General features: G+C 34.3%; 1 protein-coding gene across 1 annotated transcript in view; it reads right to left on the reverse strand.

Moving 5' to 3' along the window:
- LOC111056134 (ribosomal protein S6 kinase alpha-5) overlaps positions 1–17563 on the reverse strand; it is a 105600-nt gene that overhangs the window by 50840 nt on the left and 37197 nt on the right. The window contains exon 3 of the mRNA XM_039422838.1: positions 7710–7928. Within this exon, the coding sequence (XP_039278772.1) occupies positions 7710–7928 (219 nt within the window). The remainder of the gene's footprint in view (positions 1–7709; positions 7929–17563) is intronic.

Genomic DNA, 17563 nt, shown 5'->3' on the forward strand with positions numbered 1-17563 from the left:
ACTTGATATGTGAGATTCACTGTCAGCATGCCTTGAGATAACATCATTGCTTTCCATTCAAGCAATGATGACAGAATGAAATAAACCTCACTAAGGTAATAATAAAACCTCCTGCTCATCGTGACAGTGGCAATACCAATACGCGCTCCAATTCGTCGCATATGTGCGTGCGTGCGTAAGCGCGTTCCACTGGCCTACATGCGTCTCTGCTATTTTTTCTGGAGCGTCAGAATGCTCAGAGAAGAGGCCCCCCCGGCCCCTGATCAACAACACCACACACTCTATACCTATATGCTGTGCCCCAACTCTTCATGTGTATAGATGGGCGCCTACATGACTCAAGACACGCAACTCACGCACACAGACGCACCAAGATCAACGTCAATTCAGAACCATGCACGATCAACTGAGGAGGATGAGGAGGAGTTGGAGATCCGGGACTAAACGCACTCGCAGCCGCTTTTACAATCCCATTACCTAACCTTTCCATGATAAGCATTCACTCCATACTGTGACGGCACAACGATTTCAGTTTTAGTGTCAACATTGATTTGAATTACAAAATATTCAGGATTGACTGTAGGTAGGCTCGTAGGCTACTATTGTGAAGAGAATTTTGAAAAATGTCTCAGCTGTATAGAGAAATAAATAAGAAGAGTCAAGCTTCCTTTCCTTTTTGGCTTTTTTACAATTTTCCAAGCATTCATGTATTGTATAGCAACCCAATCAAGTGACTTATTCTCAACTGAATTAATCGATTTTCTATTACTAGTATAAATGTAGTGTTTTATTAACAGAAGAAGATACTTTTGAACCCCATTATTATCGATATCAATCAGCAAATGAAGACAAGAAACATTGGAGAACAGGTCAATTCACATTGGATGCTATGAAACAAATCAATTTCCAAGAACCAGAGATACACGATTTATACAAAAGATGAAAGGAGATGAGTTCATGAAACGCAGTGAGTTGACAATAAAAATGGGCAACCAGGAAAAGGACACTAAAAAAACGCTTTAAACGCATGATATGAAGTTGCCAGTTGGTTAGGAGGGTTGAGCACAAACCCAAACTTGGTTTTATGGAAAGCTGAGGGTGGAACAGTAAATTCCGAATGGTAATGGTAATGCTAGAGTGCCACTGCTGCTTCCTAGCGACCTTTCTCCTCGACACGCAATTTCCAACCCTCGTTCTTTCCTGCCCCCCCCCCCTCTGTGATGAAAAATCAAGCAAGGTTTTCCATTGCAGTATCCTACCCGAATCCGAATGATACTTCACATATAATGAATCTATGATTTACAGCAAAAAGATTGGATTTGTTACTACCAGACAACGACCAAAATTTGGTCAAGGAAATCGAATACTATACAACAATCATAGAACTTTTAGTATATCAGCTATTCAAATTTCTTTAGATTGAAGTTGCAAATATTATTTGATCAAATGCTAGATTTTCTTTAGATGAAAATGATAGGTTGTTAAATTATATATTAACAAAATTTGTAAATCACACTAATGTCTTGAGAAATTTTCATTCAAGAACTTATAATAATTATCCAACAAAATACATTTGAGAATCTAATTCATGTGAGCACATTGAGAATTATTGACATTCAGGTAGCTTGCTCAGGTTTTTTCAATGACAATGTGTACTACAGGTGTACGCAACTTGTCAGTGCATACATTCAATTGTCTTGAATGTGTGACATAATAGCTCAATCATGAATTTCATACCCAGTATACAGGTGTAACATTCATGAAGCATCGACAGACTAACTAAACTATAATGAAGTATCAAAGTACTAGTAGCTGATCTGTCAAAATTAATCATCAACACGGGATGGATCAGACTCAAAAAAATGCACAAACATGCAGTGAAAATTTGGAACTTTTCCCCAACAGACTTCATTGAATGGAAAATTATGGGTTCAAAGTTTAAATTTAAACACACAATTTTAAACAAAGTTTAAAGACAATATTGGATGCTTGAACAAGAATTTAAATTAAAAGCTACAGAGAAAGAAGAGAGGAAGAGAGGATTGATTTAACAACAACGAAGAGAAAGAGAGAGGAACCAAGCAATCTGTGAACCATTTATTGTTGTAGCTTCACGGCCAATGAGCATAGAGTTACGGAAGAATTTTTTTCGCAAAACAATTGAATACATTTAGAGGACATAACTACGCAGTTTGACAATAAGTCATGCAAAAAAGTCACATGATACAATTCTCATCCATATTATTTTCTGTGTGTGTCGTGGCAATGGAAATGTTCGACTATAAATCAAAATTTAACAAGTCAATAGAGTCCAGTCAGTCACGCGAACAATCCAGGCTGCATCGTTTTCATTGCAATTTGCTGCCCCCCTCCCTCATCCCTCAGACCCCCACAAAACGATTAACAAATGGTCGGATTGAACAATATTCTCTTCGAGCAGTTCAGGAAATTGCTATCACTTCATCAAAAAACTTGAACATCTTAATCAATGTTTCCTTTGATATTTGGAAACGGCTGAAAATCCTGAGCCATTTTTCCAATAACTACAAATACCTGAGAAGATTTACACAGATTATAAGAGTTTTAACTACGATGAAACATGTAAATTGGTGATTGATTGTGATGATGGATGGGTGAAAGCAGAGGTGATACAAGAAACAAGGAAACGTCAGAGAAATAAGCCTATCTGAAACGCAATATTTTACTCGTGCTCCACAAATTTTAATGGATTTTCATTCGAATGAAATTAAATTGCATTACTCCAATAATTATTTACAACAAGATTAAGAATGTGAAGATACTTGAAAAAGAGCTGCACAGAGGGTTTTCATTTTTATCTAAAATAAAACCTTCCATATCATAATCCTTGAACCCACAATTCCCATGATATATTGAGTAAACCTGATATTAATTGCATTGGCAATAATAAATTATGCAGCAAGAGCTTTCAAAATCACATATTTTGCAGCATTTGACAAGGTTGTACCTTTTGCCAATAACAACTTCCTCTCATCAAGTTCAGAACCCGGAAAAGCCGCACAAATACCTGATTAACTTGGGTATAAATCGAGATTGTTGAAAAAACTAGTCGATATTGACCGAGATTAAGTAAAATGAAGGAACTAAATTGATAAACATCGATGAAAGCCCACGACTGATAAGGTATTGACCACCATTCAAAGAAAACTGACCATTTATAAATACTGAATCAATCAATTTCAACAACATAATTTTTAAATTCATTAAATTTAAATACTGTACCAGAATGTAAGCGAAGTACGTCATAAAGCAATTTTTAAAGAATGCTATTCAAGTCAAGACCACAGGAGGTACACTACATATACAGAGCCATATGGAACCGAACCGCTTGGAAGCCTCCCGGCATAAGGAAAAGAGCAACCCTATCACACAAATTAACCTACAATCAACTCAATGTTCTACATTCTAAATTGACTTTGACCTAAATTCAACAGTTGTAACATTTTGTATAATGGACATAGAAATCGGACAACCAAAATTTATAGATTGGTGGCATTTTGAATTGAAGACAAAACGAGTTGTGATAATACATAAATAAGTAAATATAAATAAGATGTCCATTGCGTGGTTAATAAACTTCTATACCTGCAACACCTTCACCTCTACATGAAATCATACTTTAAACTATCTTTCATTATTGTTATTGTTATTGTTATGAGTGATTGAAGGAGGTATTTAGGGAGCATTTTCCACTTTGAATTACAACTTCATTTGAGATTCGTCTTTCAAAAATCAAACGATTTCTTCAACAGATTTCCTTTTACCTTTAAATTGAAATAACGTAAATCTTAAACAATCGATAATATTATTAATATTGCCATCAGTGATCGAAGAAGGAAATATAATTCACTATGAAAACAATCTTCTCTATTGAAAAAAATTATTCAATTTCAACTATTTAGTGAATAGAAGAGAAATGGTTTTATTCTTTCCATAATAAGACTATTATTTTATCATATTGATATTAAATGAATTAATTGAATAATGCATCATTATAATTAAAATAATACATCATGAATTATTCATCTCATGAATAAAAATGTAGCCTGATATTCATAAAAATATAGTATACTTCATAGAAAATCTGATTTCCTGGAGAAAAAGATGGTTTTTGAAAAAACTATAATAAAATAAATTGAGTGAATAGAGGAGGAAATCACTATCCCATAGAATTGCTTCATCGAATAAAAGTTGCCTCATTCTTCCCAGAGTGAAGAGTGTTGTCCGTTGTGTCTTCAGTCTCTTCACGACCGTACTATATAACAAGTTTTTCTCAGCAAAATAGGTAACGCAGCGAACAGCGCAACTGCACTAGATATAGTCATGAAGTACTTTAATGTACAAGACAGGCTCACTTGAACGGGAAGTTTTCTCCACCTTATCACAAGGACAAACGAGACAACTGAGAGGACTCCATTTATCAATGTCCTCACTCCTTACACATGATAACACAACAATATATTCGTCTGTAAATGAGAAGGTTATCAGATAACAAAACGTTTCGAAAATGTCATGAATTAAAGAAAAAGTTCAATATTTGAAATGATTTGAATACTGCTGGTGGATTAATTTATCAATGTGTATTGGATGAAAAGTAATGGAAACTGGATGGAATCCATGATAATCAAAACAGATATGTGTTATAATTCATGCTTTAAAATTCAAGCCTGTTGCTGAATGAGTCAAAGAGTATTTGTATAATGTTGTAGAAACATCTCAAATACAATCCTTATAACTTCTACGAATTTTACAAATTTGAAAATCAAAAGTGGAGATTTGTGGTTTTTAGTTAAAAACACATGAATTTGTATCGATTACCAATTGTCAACTAATTTGAAACTACAATGCATGTAAAATGATAAGATTGATAAATTAATGAGTTTGTACGAGTAAAACCAGGATTCAATGTTGAATAACTTGCAAATGAGAAAAATGATCCTGACTTTGGATTATCTGGATTAGTTGAATTATTTTTTTAATTCATTTATTCCTTCATTTGCAATCTAAATTGAGTTCATTAATTGAAAACCTCTTATGAAAGTTTACTATCCTGTACTATCACCATTAGAGATACTATATTTATGATCACAATGAGAATGTATTGGATCTATTTATAACTTTACTGTATGATTATGATATTACATCATTATGCATTAAATTTACCCGATCATATTAATTAGATAGATAATATTCATTATAGAGGTATTCAACATTTCGAGTATGTTGTTGATACTCTATGGAATATTCTATTTTGGTGAGGTTGTAAATATTATTATGACAATGCATCATAATCATAACGGATTTAAGTCATGATATTTCATGCAAGAGATAACCTGTGATAGGTGCTGGATTTTTGGGAGCGGCATTCAGAAGGCACTGTGTATTAATCAGAGTTCAATAACCCGAGACCCGAATATTCATTCCCTGCTCACTGTTCACTTCACTTCACTTATAACTTATAAACAACATTTTCTCTTTAGATTCATAATCCTATCAACTCGAATAGAAGTGTAGACTTTGAAATCTGTTAGAATTAGATACCACAACTGACAAATATCTAGGGAAACTTTCTATAAGACGTAAGAAATTGAAACGAGCGAAGAACTGACTGAGAAGTGACGGGCATATTAGGTACAGCTTACAAAAATAATAAAGTTCGTCTGATTACTATGACCTACTGGTAAGGAGCTTAATCCCATACTTCTAAAGAGTAATTCAGTAGGCCTATGTATTGATTCACTAAATATCTATTTTTCCCTTGAACGGATAATGAACTGCAATTTTGTCTCAATTTCTCTGAATTTTCCACGGTAAAAATAGTGTTTTTTCAACTATTCTGTATAATCATAAAATGATTAATACTTATTAAGTTTGAATAAGAGTTCAGTATCTGATTTTATAATATTGATGATAATACAGTAAAATGTATTTCATAAGAGACAACAAAAGCATTGACGCTGGTCACAAAGAGGACTGAATGGATGATACAGTACTCTATTCTAATTTACTGAAGCTTTGATCATTTACATTACTCCAAATTCTCCAAGAAGCGAAATATATTTTTTCTAAGAGAACTTCAATGATATATCATGATGATCAATCAATGAAGGACGCAGTTTATGGATGGCGATTGTGTCTGTCAATGACATCCAATTTTCGACTAATAGCTCTGAACATTCAATAAATTCATGGGGGTGGATGTATTGAAGAATTATTCCTATCGTATTTAACTATCTTCAATCATAACATCCAGACATCTCAGCCACCCACTTCCAAAAAATCGACTGCAAATAGCATCGTCAACGATGTCTCACAGCAGGATCAAAGTTCACAGAGGTCACATCTCTTTTACATGTTGAGAAGGAGGTGCCGTCAAAGTGGCTGCAAAAATGAACAGCGCATATTTGCAGCGCCTCTTTGTCACAGCGTAACGACTGAGCAGAGGGTGAACGTTCGATCAAACCTAACCTCAAAGTGGGTGCGGTGCATTGCGCTCTGGGCCGTTCGCTTACAAGCTACAACAACGTCGCGCCTAACCTTCACAACTCCCACCCCCCTCATGAAACATCAACCCCTTACAACAGCGAGAGCATTGATCCTCTCAACACCCCGAAGCCCCAACTAATTTGTACTTGTCAAATTGTTCATAATAGAACTTCTCGATAGGATAAAGACCTGGTTATAAGCAGTAAGAAAATTAAATTTCCTGATACAAGGGATAAAAAGACAAGTATGAATTGGTACTTCCTAGATTCACAAGAAATGAGATAATCTTCTTTTTCATCTGATTTTTCTTTTTCAGCATTTTTTTACTTCTTTGATTTCTACAGTACTAATTTTCCAGGAATGCCTTGAAATGCTATTCCGAGAAGTAGAATTTTCTAAGCTCAACTAAGTTACTCTTCTTTTCCTAGAACTTCATTGGTTCGGGACAAAATACAGGACAGAATTATTCATGTTGATTTGATTGAAGATAAATTCATATTTTCCTTGACAGTCTGATGATCTTTGAACTTATTTACTAACTCTTAAAGAAGTAGTCTACTTAGAATACTGTACGAGGAAAAAACAATTTTATTAATTCAACTTCCTGGTAGTTATTAAAAAGAAAATTTCTTCACAAATTCTCATCAATTTCCAACACTTGATTCATCATGAGAACAATTGCCATTTTTAAAGTATCATGATTTATCTCAGCTTCATATTTTCATACTTTGAAAAGCTATATATTTATATGACTTGGAGTTGAATTATTGTAAATTGGTCTGAATAAATTGGAATTTGAAAGTGGTATTTCATGTCCATTAGGGTTTGGTTGACTTCTAGCAAAAACTAACACAAAATGTAGTTCGTATTCCATCTTTATCAGGTAGGACATGCATTCCAGAGGGTGGTGGACTATTCGAAAATTCTTGAAAGTGTGGGCAATTTGACGAGCCTGAAAGGGGGCCAGCTAGTGAAGATGTTCCAGTGTCATGCAGACCATTTAAAAAGCCTGAAAGTGGGCCACGTTGATAGTGGGACCAAACATAGGACAAGAATTGATTAGTAGTTGGTGCATGGTATTTGGTATATGGAGATTCAATTGAAACTGTCAGTATTCGTATATCACAGATGATACAAGAGTTGGTTAGCTAGGGAGAGATTCACTTAAAACTGTCAGCACTGACCTAGTATGAGATGCAGTTTGGCGTCAGTCTGGAAGGCATAGTGCAGTGTGACAAGGAAGGGCGACTGCCGGACAGCCTCGAGCACTTGTCGTTCAGTCTTTGTGTGTTCAGTTGTCTTCTTCTTCTGCACAATGGTCGCCTTCTTCAGCACCTTCATCGCATACAGACGGCCGTCGTCTTTGCCTCCCTTCTTACGCACCAGGAACACTTTTCCGTAGGCTGAAACACAAGAAAACCAAAGAAATTACAGTAAATTTAATAAAAAGTCAATTTTTAAAAGTTGAGTTATGATAATAAGAATAATAATTGGAGTAAGTATGGCTTCGTGCAATTAGAGTTGACGTTAACTACCAAGATCGAATGCCACCTAAGGCAAGTAAAACTTTTTAACAATGAGTTACAAACGCTGAGAAGGGTTCACAGGAGATTAATCAAAAAATCAAGAATAAAGTTACATCAATCCTATGATAATGACAAAAATTCAACTTATATTACATCCAGTGTACGTGATAATTGATGAGAATACTTGAAGCTAGATTCAATATGTAATCAATATACATGACAATAAATGGATACATTAGATAGAATTGTGTAAAATGAAGTAAGCCAGTTGCAACTCTGTCGACAAATATATCACTAAAAAGAGATTCAATGAATTATTGAATAAAAGGATGGATTCTGCAATATTTTATTGCTAGTTTTAATTTATCTGGTGTTTACAAAAAGAAGGGGAAAGCTTTGTTTCCATTGAATTAGATAGATAAATAATGGTTGATTGGGAAACCTATCGGGTGAGTGAATGTAGCCTATATTATCATAATAGTCCCATGTCTCCTCAATACTCAAAATCGAGTATTCCTTTCCTTGCAGGAGAAAGATATCATCATAAAGATTCAACTGTGAGAAGAGTGATGGAATAGATTAAAATAGATTGAATCCAAACCCAACAGTTGCGAGGTAATAAGTAAAGAGAACCAACCCATATTTTTTCTTGTTCTTTGTTATCTGAACTGCTGATTTCCTACCTCAAGAACTGCTGGTGTATAATAAATAACAGTACAATTGCATGGCGAGTTATTCTAATCAAACTCTTTCCTATTCCCAGCTAAAACACAAAGAAGGAAGTACGAATTACAGCTCAGCGAAATTGAAGGAGGTCACGGTGGAAAAGTCTTCATAATGACAAAGCTTGAATAATTATGGCCCCTTACCATTTTAATATAATACATTCACAAACATAGGATGTTGATGATTTTGGATTCTACAGTGAAATTAATGAAGATTGTAAAATATATGTCTGACCTTTTCTCAACAAAAACTGTTTGTACATTTTTTGTGTAGTTGAGAAGTTGATATTGTGGTAATTATTCATATTGAATGAAAAAGACTAAGAAATTGTCAAAAAACCACTGATTTATTGATAATTAGAAAGACCGGTTTCGGTTATTACACCATTGTCAATCTCTGATAAACTGTTTATGGTGACAATGGTGTAATAACCGAAACCGGTCTTTCTAATTATCAATAAATCAGTGGTTTTTTGACAATTTCTTAGTCTTTTTCATTCAATACTGTTTGTACAGTTTATTGACATACAAACTTTCAACATTTTCTGTAGTTGATTTGAACGTAACAAAGCTGTTCAAAGCTAATATAATCGTATATTAATAAACTTTCGACTATTTCGTATATATAATAAACATAAGTCTATTACAGCATTGTAATCAATGAGTAGAACTTCAACCTCGAGATCCCTGTACTCCCGTTGGAAGGGTTTTTGAGAAAGAACTCTAATTTATTCTTGATGGCATCATCGGCATGACTGCAGGCACAGGCTGAACCTCCCTTACTGTAGATTGGGGTGGACTCAGGAGCAGCTTGGCCTACCAGCCGGTGAGGATCTTCAACAAGCTGTCCATTTCCGCCAGAGGTTTGTCTGAGGCGGAAATATTTTTAATATTCTTTCCGAAGAATGGACATTGATATGTCCAAAGCTCCGCCAATTTATGTAGATGCATAACAATATAATTATCTATAGTTATTATATTACAAATTGCTTTTTCATATCATATACAGTTCAATTATTTTTGGCATCATAATTGATGGCTTGAAACACAATCAATTATTACAGTATGTCCTTCCACTTCAAGGTGATAATTTCTGCACACTGTGCAGTGTATTAACTCTTATATCATCCCTCTCATTGCCCTATCGAAATGCTAGATTCATTCAAGTTATAAAATAATAAAAAATGTTACTACTGTTTAAATTTACTTTGTTTAAAATTGAATGACTTGGGTTTCAGCTCATCTATTCAATAAAAATCACTGTATAATAATAAACGTGGATGTTGTAATGAATAAACGTAGTGTAGGCATATGTAATTCCCCAGATTTAAAGTAAACTTTACTATCTATCATTAAAAATAACGCTGAATTAAATTTATCATAAATGGAAGAATAAATTTACGATCAAAATTCATGATAGGAATCACTGAATTTGATCGTATAGAATTTGAATTATCTAATAATATAAATAAGATTCATTTCGGATCTTGGTGGAATCACAATGCTTCGCAGCATCGAAATAAATCCCATGCTTGGAGAGAAGGAAATAGGCTTTGAAAGGATGCAGAAGCAGACTACATGAACTTTCGCAATTATGGATTTAACAGCTTGGAACTGATGGAGGAACGCGCGGGTAATTAAGGGGAGGGGGGCGCTAGCCGACTGCCCCCCAAACTTAAGTTCCGGATATGAAGGAAGATGGCCGGTTGGTCGTTCATTTGAATTCACACAACAACTTAACGGCACTTGTTGCATCTTCTCGAATCCTTAGCCCCGAGACTGCCACGATTTATAGACCGCGGAACACAAAATTAGTTAGCTAAAATTCTTGAAGTGATAAGCTCAATTTTTCATCAACAGTAAGTTAACCATAAATTAACCATATACATGCAAACGATTGATAACCGTATATCAAGATGAATTACCAGCTATGTAAATCATGATAGCACTCACTGGAAGTATATTGAATATTTTATTATTATTTATAGGTTGTTTAGTTGTAAATACAATTGAATAGATTCTACTCCACGAAGGTATATTGTGTAGGCCTATTCATATTGTATGGGTATATAGGTATTATACATACAACTAGTGAGACTGTTTACTATCGTAATATATTTCTACTATAAACTTTTATTTGAAAATGTTACATTTAAAAGAAGTTTCGAATGTGAGATTGGAAAGAAAGATCAAAAATCTTGATCGGAATTCTATTCCACAATAGATTTGAGGCAATTCCATTCTTCTACTCAAAAGATACATTTTCAAACAGCATACAAAGTCAAATTCACAATTAATTTTATTGAGTTTCGAAATTCCGTGAAGTAAGTCTTGTACAGTCCATTCAAGATTCACTTATAATTTTGAGTTTTTCCACCATCAACGATAAGATCAAACACATTTCGCAATCTTAGTGCAACTGCACTAATAGTAGTGAATCAAGGACAATAACAATTTTGTAAAAATGACAAACGTAATTTTATGACTATAGCATGTTTATTATTTGTAAGATGTTTGTCGATTAAATAGGAAGCATTATCACAACCACAGAAACACTAAGCAATTCAGAGACTAGTTTCGGTTGCTACAGTGAAAAAACAGCGTATCTACCACAATATCATCTCTATAACTACAAAGAAAGCTACTAGTCCATGTTCACCACCGTGGGTTTCACATCAAACAGTCAGCATTTCTCGTAAATAACATAAATTATTTCAATTCAATCAAAGCTGACAGTTTAAAATGAATCTCTCTCTCTAGCAATATTCTCTTTGAACAGGCCCAATTGGTTAAATGAAAAAACATAGACGTTATCTACAGGGTATGCTGACAATTTCAAGTGAATCTTACTGTAGCCACCATTATTGTGGTTGGTGGTATGCGGAGAAAAAGGAAGTGGTGGAAGAGCAAGAGTTGCGTTTATGTGTGCAAAGAGTTCTTTGATCTCTAGTGGTGGTGCGGCAGTGTAACGGCCTCAAGGACGTAGAGGTAGAGGCGGAGAGAGTCCCGCCGTGTCTCACTCGGGACAACGGTACCACACCGTCCACCCGCCCGCCGCGGTCGCCACCGCTCAACAATGTTGCCGAGTTTTGTGCAATTTTCACTAGTTTCCAGTTGTGCTCACAAATTGAACTTATCATTACATAGGGGTGACAATCCATAGACTTCTATCGAATTGTACTGATAGCATAAGGTGCAAATTGAAATTACACCTATAAAGTTCCAATATAAAGTTATAATTACAATATTAAAGAATTTGATTATAATTACGATATAAAGTTATTATAGAGAGATTCTTTTCAAACAGTCATCATTCCTTAATAGTAACATTAATCCTTCCCGACTCTGACAATATAAATAGAATGTCACTATTGATACACAATAGATGAGTAGATACAATATATAAATAATTAGATAATTTAGATTTTAGATACAATGTGTAGGAAATATCTACGGAAGTATGATCAGGTTTATAGAAAAATACTGTACAACGTTCAGTCAGGAGAGAGAAAGAGAATGATTGTAGGTTTAAGAAAGTTATCTGATAAATAATCTATGAATTATTTGAGAGTGAATTGATTAATTCTGGACATGCTAAAAAGCTGAAATTGAACCGATTTGACTGCACTGAAAAGCCTAATTCGCCTATCTAGTTTGAAAATCACCTTGAATTGTTTAGTTTAACGATTTTATTTGAGGACAGGATCGATAATTGTTTACAAATATTCGCACTATCAGCTGAATCCAATTTGCTGAACAGAGCATATCCCAAACAAGAGAGGTGCAGTTCTAGATTGTTCGTCAAACAATTGGAAAAAACGGGAAAAATAGAATGTATCGTAGCTATCGACTAGCACAGATAATGCCATAAATTCAGCAGAGGTCGTCAACGTGACAATTTGGCTGTTCAACATTTCAAAAACATTCCGGATGGAAATGAACTGAACATGAGATAGAGCACGATTTGTCTGATTGGAGTTCAGCTTTAGGTCAATCTTATCGCAAATACTCATCTGCATTTTACTCTTTGATGTCTCGACTGATCAATCCTACTAACAATCAATGTACAAATGTGTAAATAGTGTAATCATTTTTTCATTCAAAATCTTATAATATTTCATATTATCAATAAAATGACATACCCTAATACAAGCAATATTTTCCAAAAAGTGAATTGACTCAAAAATGAGTATTGAAAAAGCTAAGGTAGTTGAATCAAGCAACCTTTTCATGATATACATTGCCACAATATTAATTACAACCTGAGAGCACCCATCCGGCCCTCATCAAGAACATCCTGTTTGGCCCTTAACTGCAAAGTTCAAAGACCCTTGATTACAGATCGATAAGATGTTTATTCTGCCATGGAGATAATACAAAGCGAACCAGAAACAATACAATACAATAATGAACATTATATAAATATTTGAAGGGAAAGTAGAACGTATACGTTGCATCTATCAATGCGATAACAAACAATTTCGATCACAAAAGTTACCTCACTTTTCATTTCAACTCGCATTTCCATCAACAATGGTCATTCTCTCCTACGTCCCATACTATTTCCAAAACAATATTTTATGAAAACTGATAATGCAATATAGAGTAGATACTAATATTGTGTAACAATAATTTATTTTAAAAGAAGTTCAAGTAAAAATGAGGACCTCCTAGCTTCGCCCTTCAAGGAAAGACATCAATCAACTTAATACTAGAACCCAGTATAGAGCACAAGGAAAAATTAAACCAACCTCAAGCTAACCCACACTTAAGCCAAGAAAACTAGGTAAACCAACAAATTACTGGATAGTTACAGTTCGCTAACTGATTGCGGTGACATTCCCGTATGAGCTATACGAGCAGGAAATAAATTAAAACAGGAAGCACAGCATTTACTACAGTTATATACTAATTCACCAGTTGGCTTCTGATTACGTGGAGTATATACTGCGGAGGATGGAGCATGAATTTTGATTGCCTAAAAACCAGATGTAGTAGTACTGTTGAACAATGCTTTAAAGCGATTCACTTCAAACAGCAGTGATTGAATGGGCAGCATTGGAGCTATCTATAAGGAATGCTGACATTTCATTCTGAATCCCACTATAGTCAACATCACATTACGTTGGCGGTTACCTTGCCAGTTGCTGTCAAAAGCTCAATGACTATCATTACTAACAGTATTAATAGCTAACAAATTCAAGTGTTAATTAATATTCAACTATTATTCCCAACAATATTTCTCACTGACAGATTTAAGTGTCAATTGATATTCAAATCTCAGCAGCACTGACCCTGATTACAGTGAAATTTAAGTGCTGCTGGTTCTTGATGGCGCATTAACAAATTTAGGATGAAGTTATGTCATTACCGCTGTCAGCAGAAACATTCGTTGAAATAATTTGTACGAAAAGCATGAGTAGGCTGTAGGGTGTTGGTTGATAGCATGCATATTATTGATCAATGATTTAGGGGGAACGAGTGTTACTGAGACCGAAGTTATTGAGCTGAAAGGAAACCAACAGTTTTCGTAGGCTGGACGAATTATAAAAATTTCCAATTTTATGAATGAAGCAGAAAATGGTGAAAATTGGAGCAATAAGAATGCATTACATTGAATTTAAAACGAAAATCTGACCTAATAATGTGTCATGTCTAGCTTGAAGATGTTACAGTGAGCTGATAACTTGTAATAATTCAATTCTAGATTCAAAATTTTAATTAGATACAGGCGCTTATTACACTATTGACATACTGATTAGAAATTAGAGGATACGAAGAAAGAAAGTTAATAAGTTTCAATATTCAAGTTCTACTTATTAAAATGAGGATTTTGACTATAACTGATAGCTAACATAACAAAAGAATAGTAAAATATTACAGAACTGAGTTAAGGTCAATAAATTATTATGTTCAACAAGTAAATTCAACACAGGAATTATTTCTCATAACAGCATTAATAAATAAAAAATAAAAAATTCTCCTAACAGAATAATTCCTCAGCTTTCGAATAGACACGTCTCAAATTAAACTAGGCCAACATCTTTCCAAAAGTTGAATTCATTCAAACCTTTCAGAGCACTTAAAAAACGTATCATGATCATTCAGAAATGACTTTGAAAGCGAAAATGCCTCAAGGTATTACCAAATAATTTTTGGATACAGCATGTAATCTGAATGGTGAAAGAGAAAGGTAGACTATAGTGAAAGTGAAATGTCTGATAGTGATCATATTGCCAAGCTCATATCAGATCTACAATGTAAGCGAGTCAGATTAATTCAACTTACTCTTCTTATGAAGAAAATATTCCACATTAAAAGAAAATATTCCTCATTATTACTGTACTTTTTTGAGAAATTGATAAACGCCATGTAATTAGAAATCACAATTATTTTATAGTATTAGGATAAGTTGAAGGCTCCACTGAAGTTCCAGCTGAGAAAGTTTATTGCAGAGCATTACTTTACTGCTTCTTAGTTATAATAATTGGAGCATTAGACATTTTTGGAGAGAGCTATGCTGATCTTGGTTCTAAAAGAACTACTGGATTAATAGCAGACCTAATTTTTGATGACCCGTATCTTTAAAGGCGTACAAGTTTCTAAATGTTCTGAGAAGAAAAAACAAAAACAAAATTTACATCACTACAAAAAAGATAGAAGTAATAATAACATAATTAGTGAGAGATGAGATATTGAAGTTTTTTTCAATTGATAAATGCAAATTTAAGGTATTGAAAATGGCTTAGAATTTCACCAAAAGTCTAACATCTATTATCCTCCATGACTAAAAATGATATCATGTAAAATACATCATCTATCACTAATTTATTATGTTTAATTTATTAAGTATTCAGATCTCAAACATAAAGATCAACCATAAACATAACTTTCAAATTACAATTTTCAGATTCGATCTGAACTGACACGATTAATAACAACACTAAAAATCATGATCTGATCCACCAATAATTATAATTACATTAATTTATAAAACAGTCTATCACTAATTTATTATGTTTTCCTAGAAGTATTCAGATCTCAAACATGAAAATATTGTTGAAAAAGAAAATAAAAGTGGTGAATACAATGGAAAGATGAACCAATGTAGAACGAAGTCAAGTGCAAGCAAATTGATGATATTGAACGAGAGCTAAGTGGGGGAAAAGGATGTCTAGAACTAGAGGAAATGTCAGTGACCGTCGGATCAAAATCTGAAGAGGAAGTGGCAGAATCACAAGAGGAGCAGACTACAGACGCGTCCGCATGCGCACACACACTAACACACCACTTTCAACTGTCAGCGTTAGTAGAATGAGAAGCATTGATGTTATTTACAAGAAATGCTGACAGTTTAAAGGTAATCTCACTTCAGTGTGAAGCATCTTCCACAGTATTGTTGTCTTGTATGGCTCCTGTTCCTGTATCTGTTCATTGTCCCCCTGCTTTATCATCGGAAGCTTCCTTCTATCGTATTCTGGCAGCTGAGAGTCGAGATCTTTCCAAACTCAAGACTACCTTGTGTCCTATTCTCGTCGAACTGATCCTACAAGATCCACCACAAGTACTGGTGACCACTCTACAGAGAGCCAAGAACCACGTATTTTTATCCGTTATATTCAATCACTTTCTTATCCTTATTTGTTGATTTAATTTTGTCTTGATACACTTACTTCTCTCCAAGAAGAATATTGGTGCCCACTTTTTTACAAATATTAGGCACTGACTTTTTCATATGAATAGAACTCCTGCAAAGTTGAAGTGAGCACAGAAAATCTCGTATTTCCCTTTTCTATTAGCCGATTCATCCCCATATAGTCAGTAGCTTATGGCTCAATTTGAAAACAATTGAGTATCATCTATCTACTTGTTCAGATGGAAGAGCTTAACCTTTTCAACAATATCCTCTTTTCTATCTATTCTGAAGTGTTCTTGTGAATTCAGTTTGTCTCCAATTTGAAAAATTGTAATAGGGAAGATTATCAATATGTTTTTGGTGAGATTTGAGCTACATAGTACTATATATAGTAATATCATTAGAACTAAACTCACTCTGAAATTTCTTTTTATTGAACATTTTATAATATTGAGAAAATAAACTTATAAAATACAACGAAACAATAACAGTCTATTACATCGATGGATCATTATATCATCAGACAATATTGACAAAATTTCACTCAGTGAGAATAGCCTTCATTCTATTCGCTTACAAAGAAAGGAGCTGTCACTGTAGCAAGTACCAAGCACAAGGCAGCAAATCACGGCCTTGCGTCCTGTCCTCTTGCTCCGTTCATTGTGACAGTGTGGCTGCCGATTCTTTTCATATCACTATCACACGATAGATTCCAGTGGCTGAAAAGAGAAGGCATCCAAATCCCTGCTATAGGACATGCTGTAAAGCAGTTATCGACCGGCCATTTTTGTTGAGGCTACCATATGTATATACATCGTTGCAGATTGAGTGAGGGTTATTGAACTCAATCAAAAGCTGGTGCTTATTGATGCAATGATGCATTTCACGCACACTCCATACTTCTAGTCTCCAGGTTTCTAAGTACGTGCACTCCACATGTTTATAGACTATAACAGTTCATATAATAGCGTCTACCACAATAATAAATAACAAATGCTCAACTGAATCTGGGTTTGTTCTTTTCTCAAAGGTATTACCGTTTTGAAACGTAAAATACTGTTCTGAAACTAGTTTGAAACATATTTATAGATAACTCTCAATTCAGGACAAAAGAACCTGACCATTTTTAAAGGCTATCAAGTGAATTCTCT

This window comes from Nilaparvata lugens, chromosome 3, assembly GCF_014356525.2.
Source record: "Nilaparvata lugens isolate BPH chromosome 3, ASM1435652v1, whole genome shotgun sequence".
Classification (NCBI taxonomy): domain Eukaryota; kingdom Metazoa; phylum Arthropoda; class Insecta; order Hemiptera; family Delphacidae; genus Nilaparvata; species Nilaparvata lugens.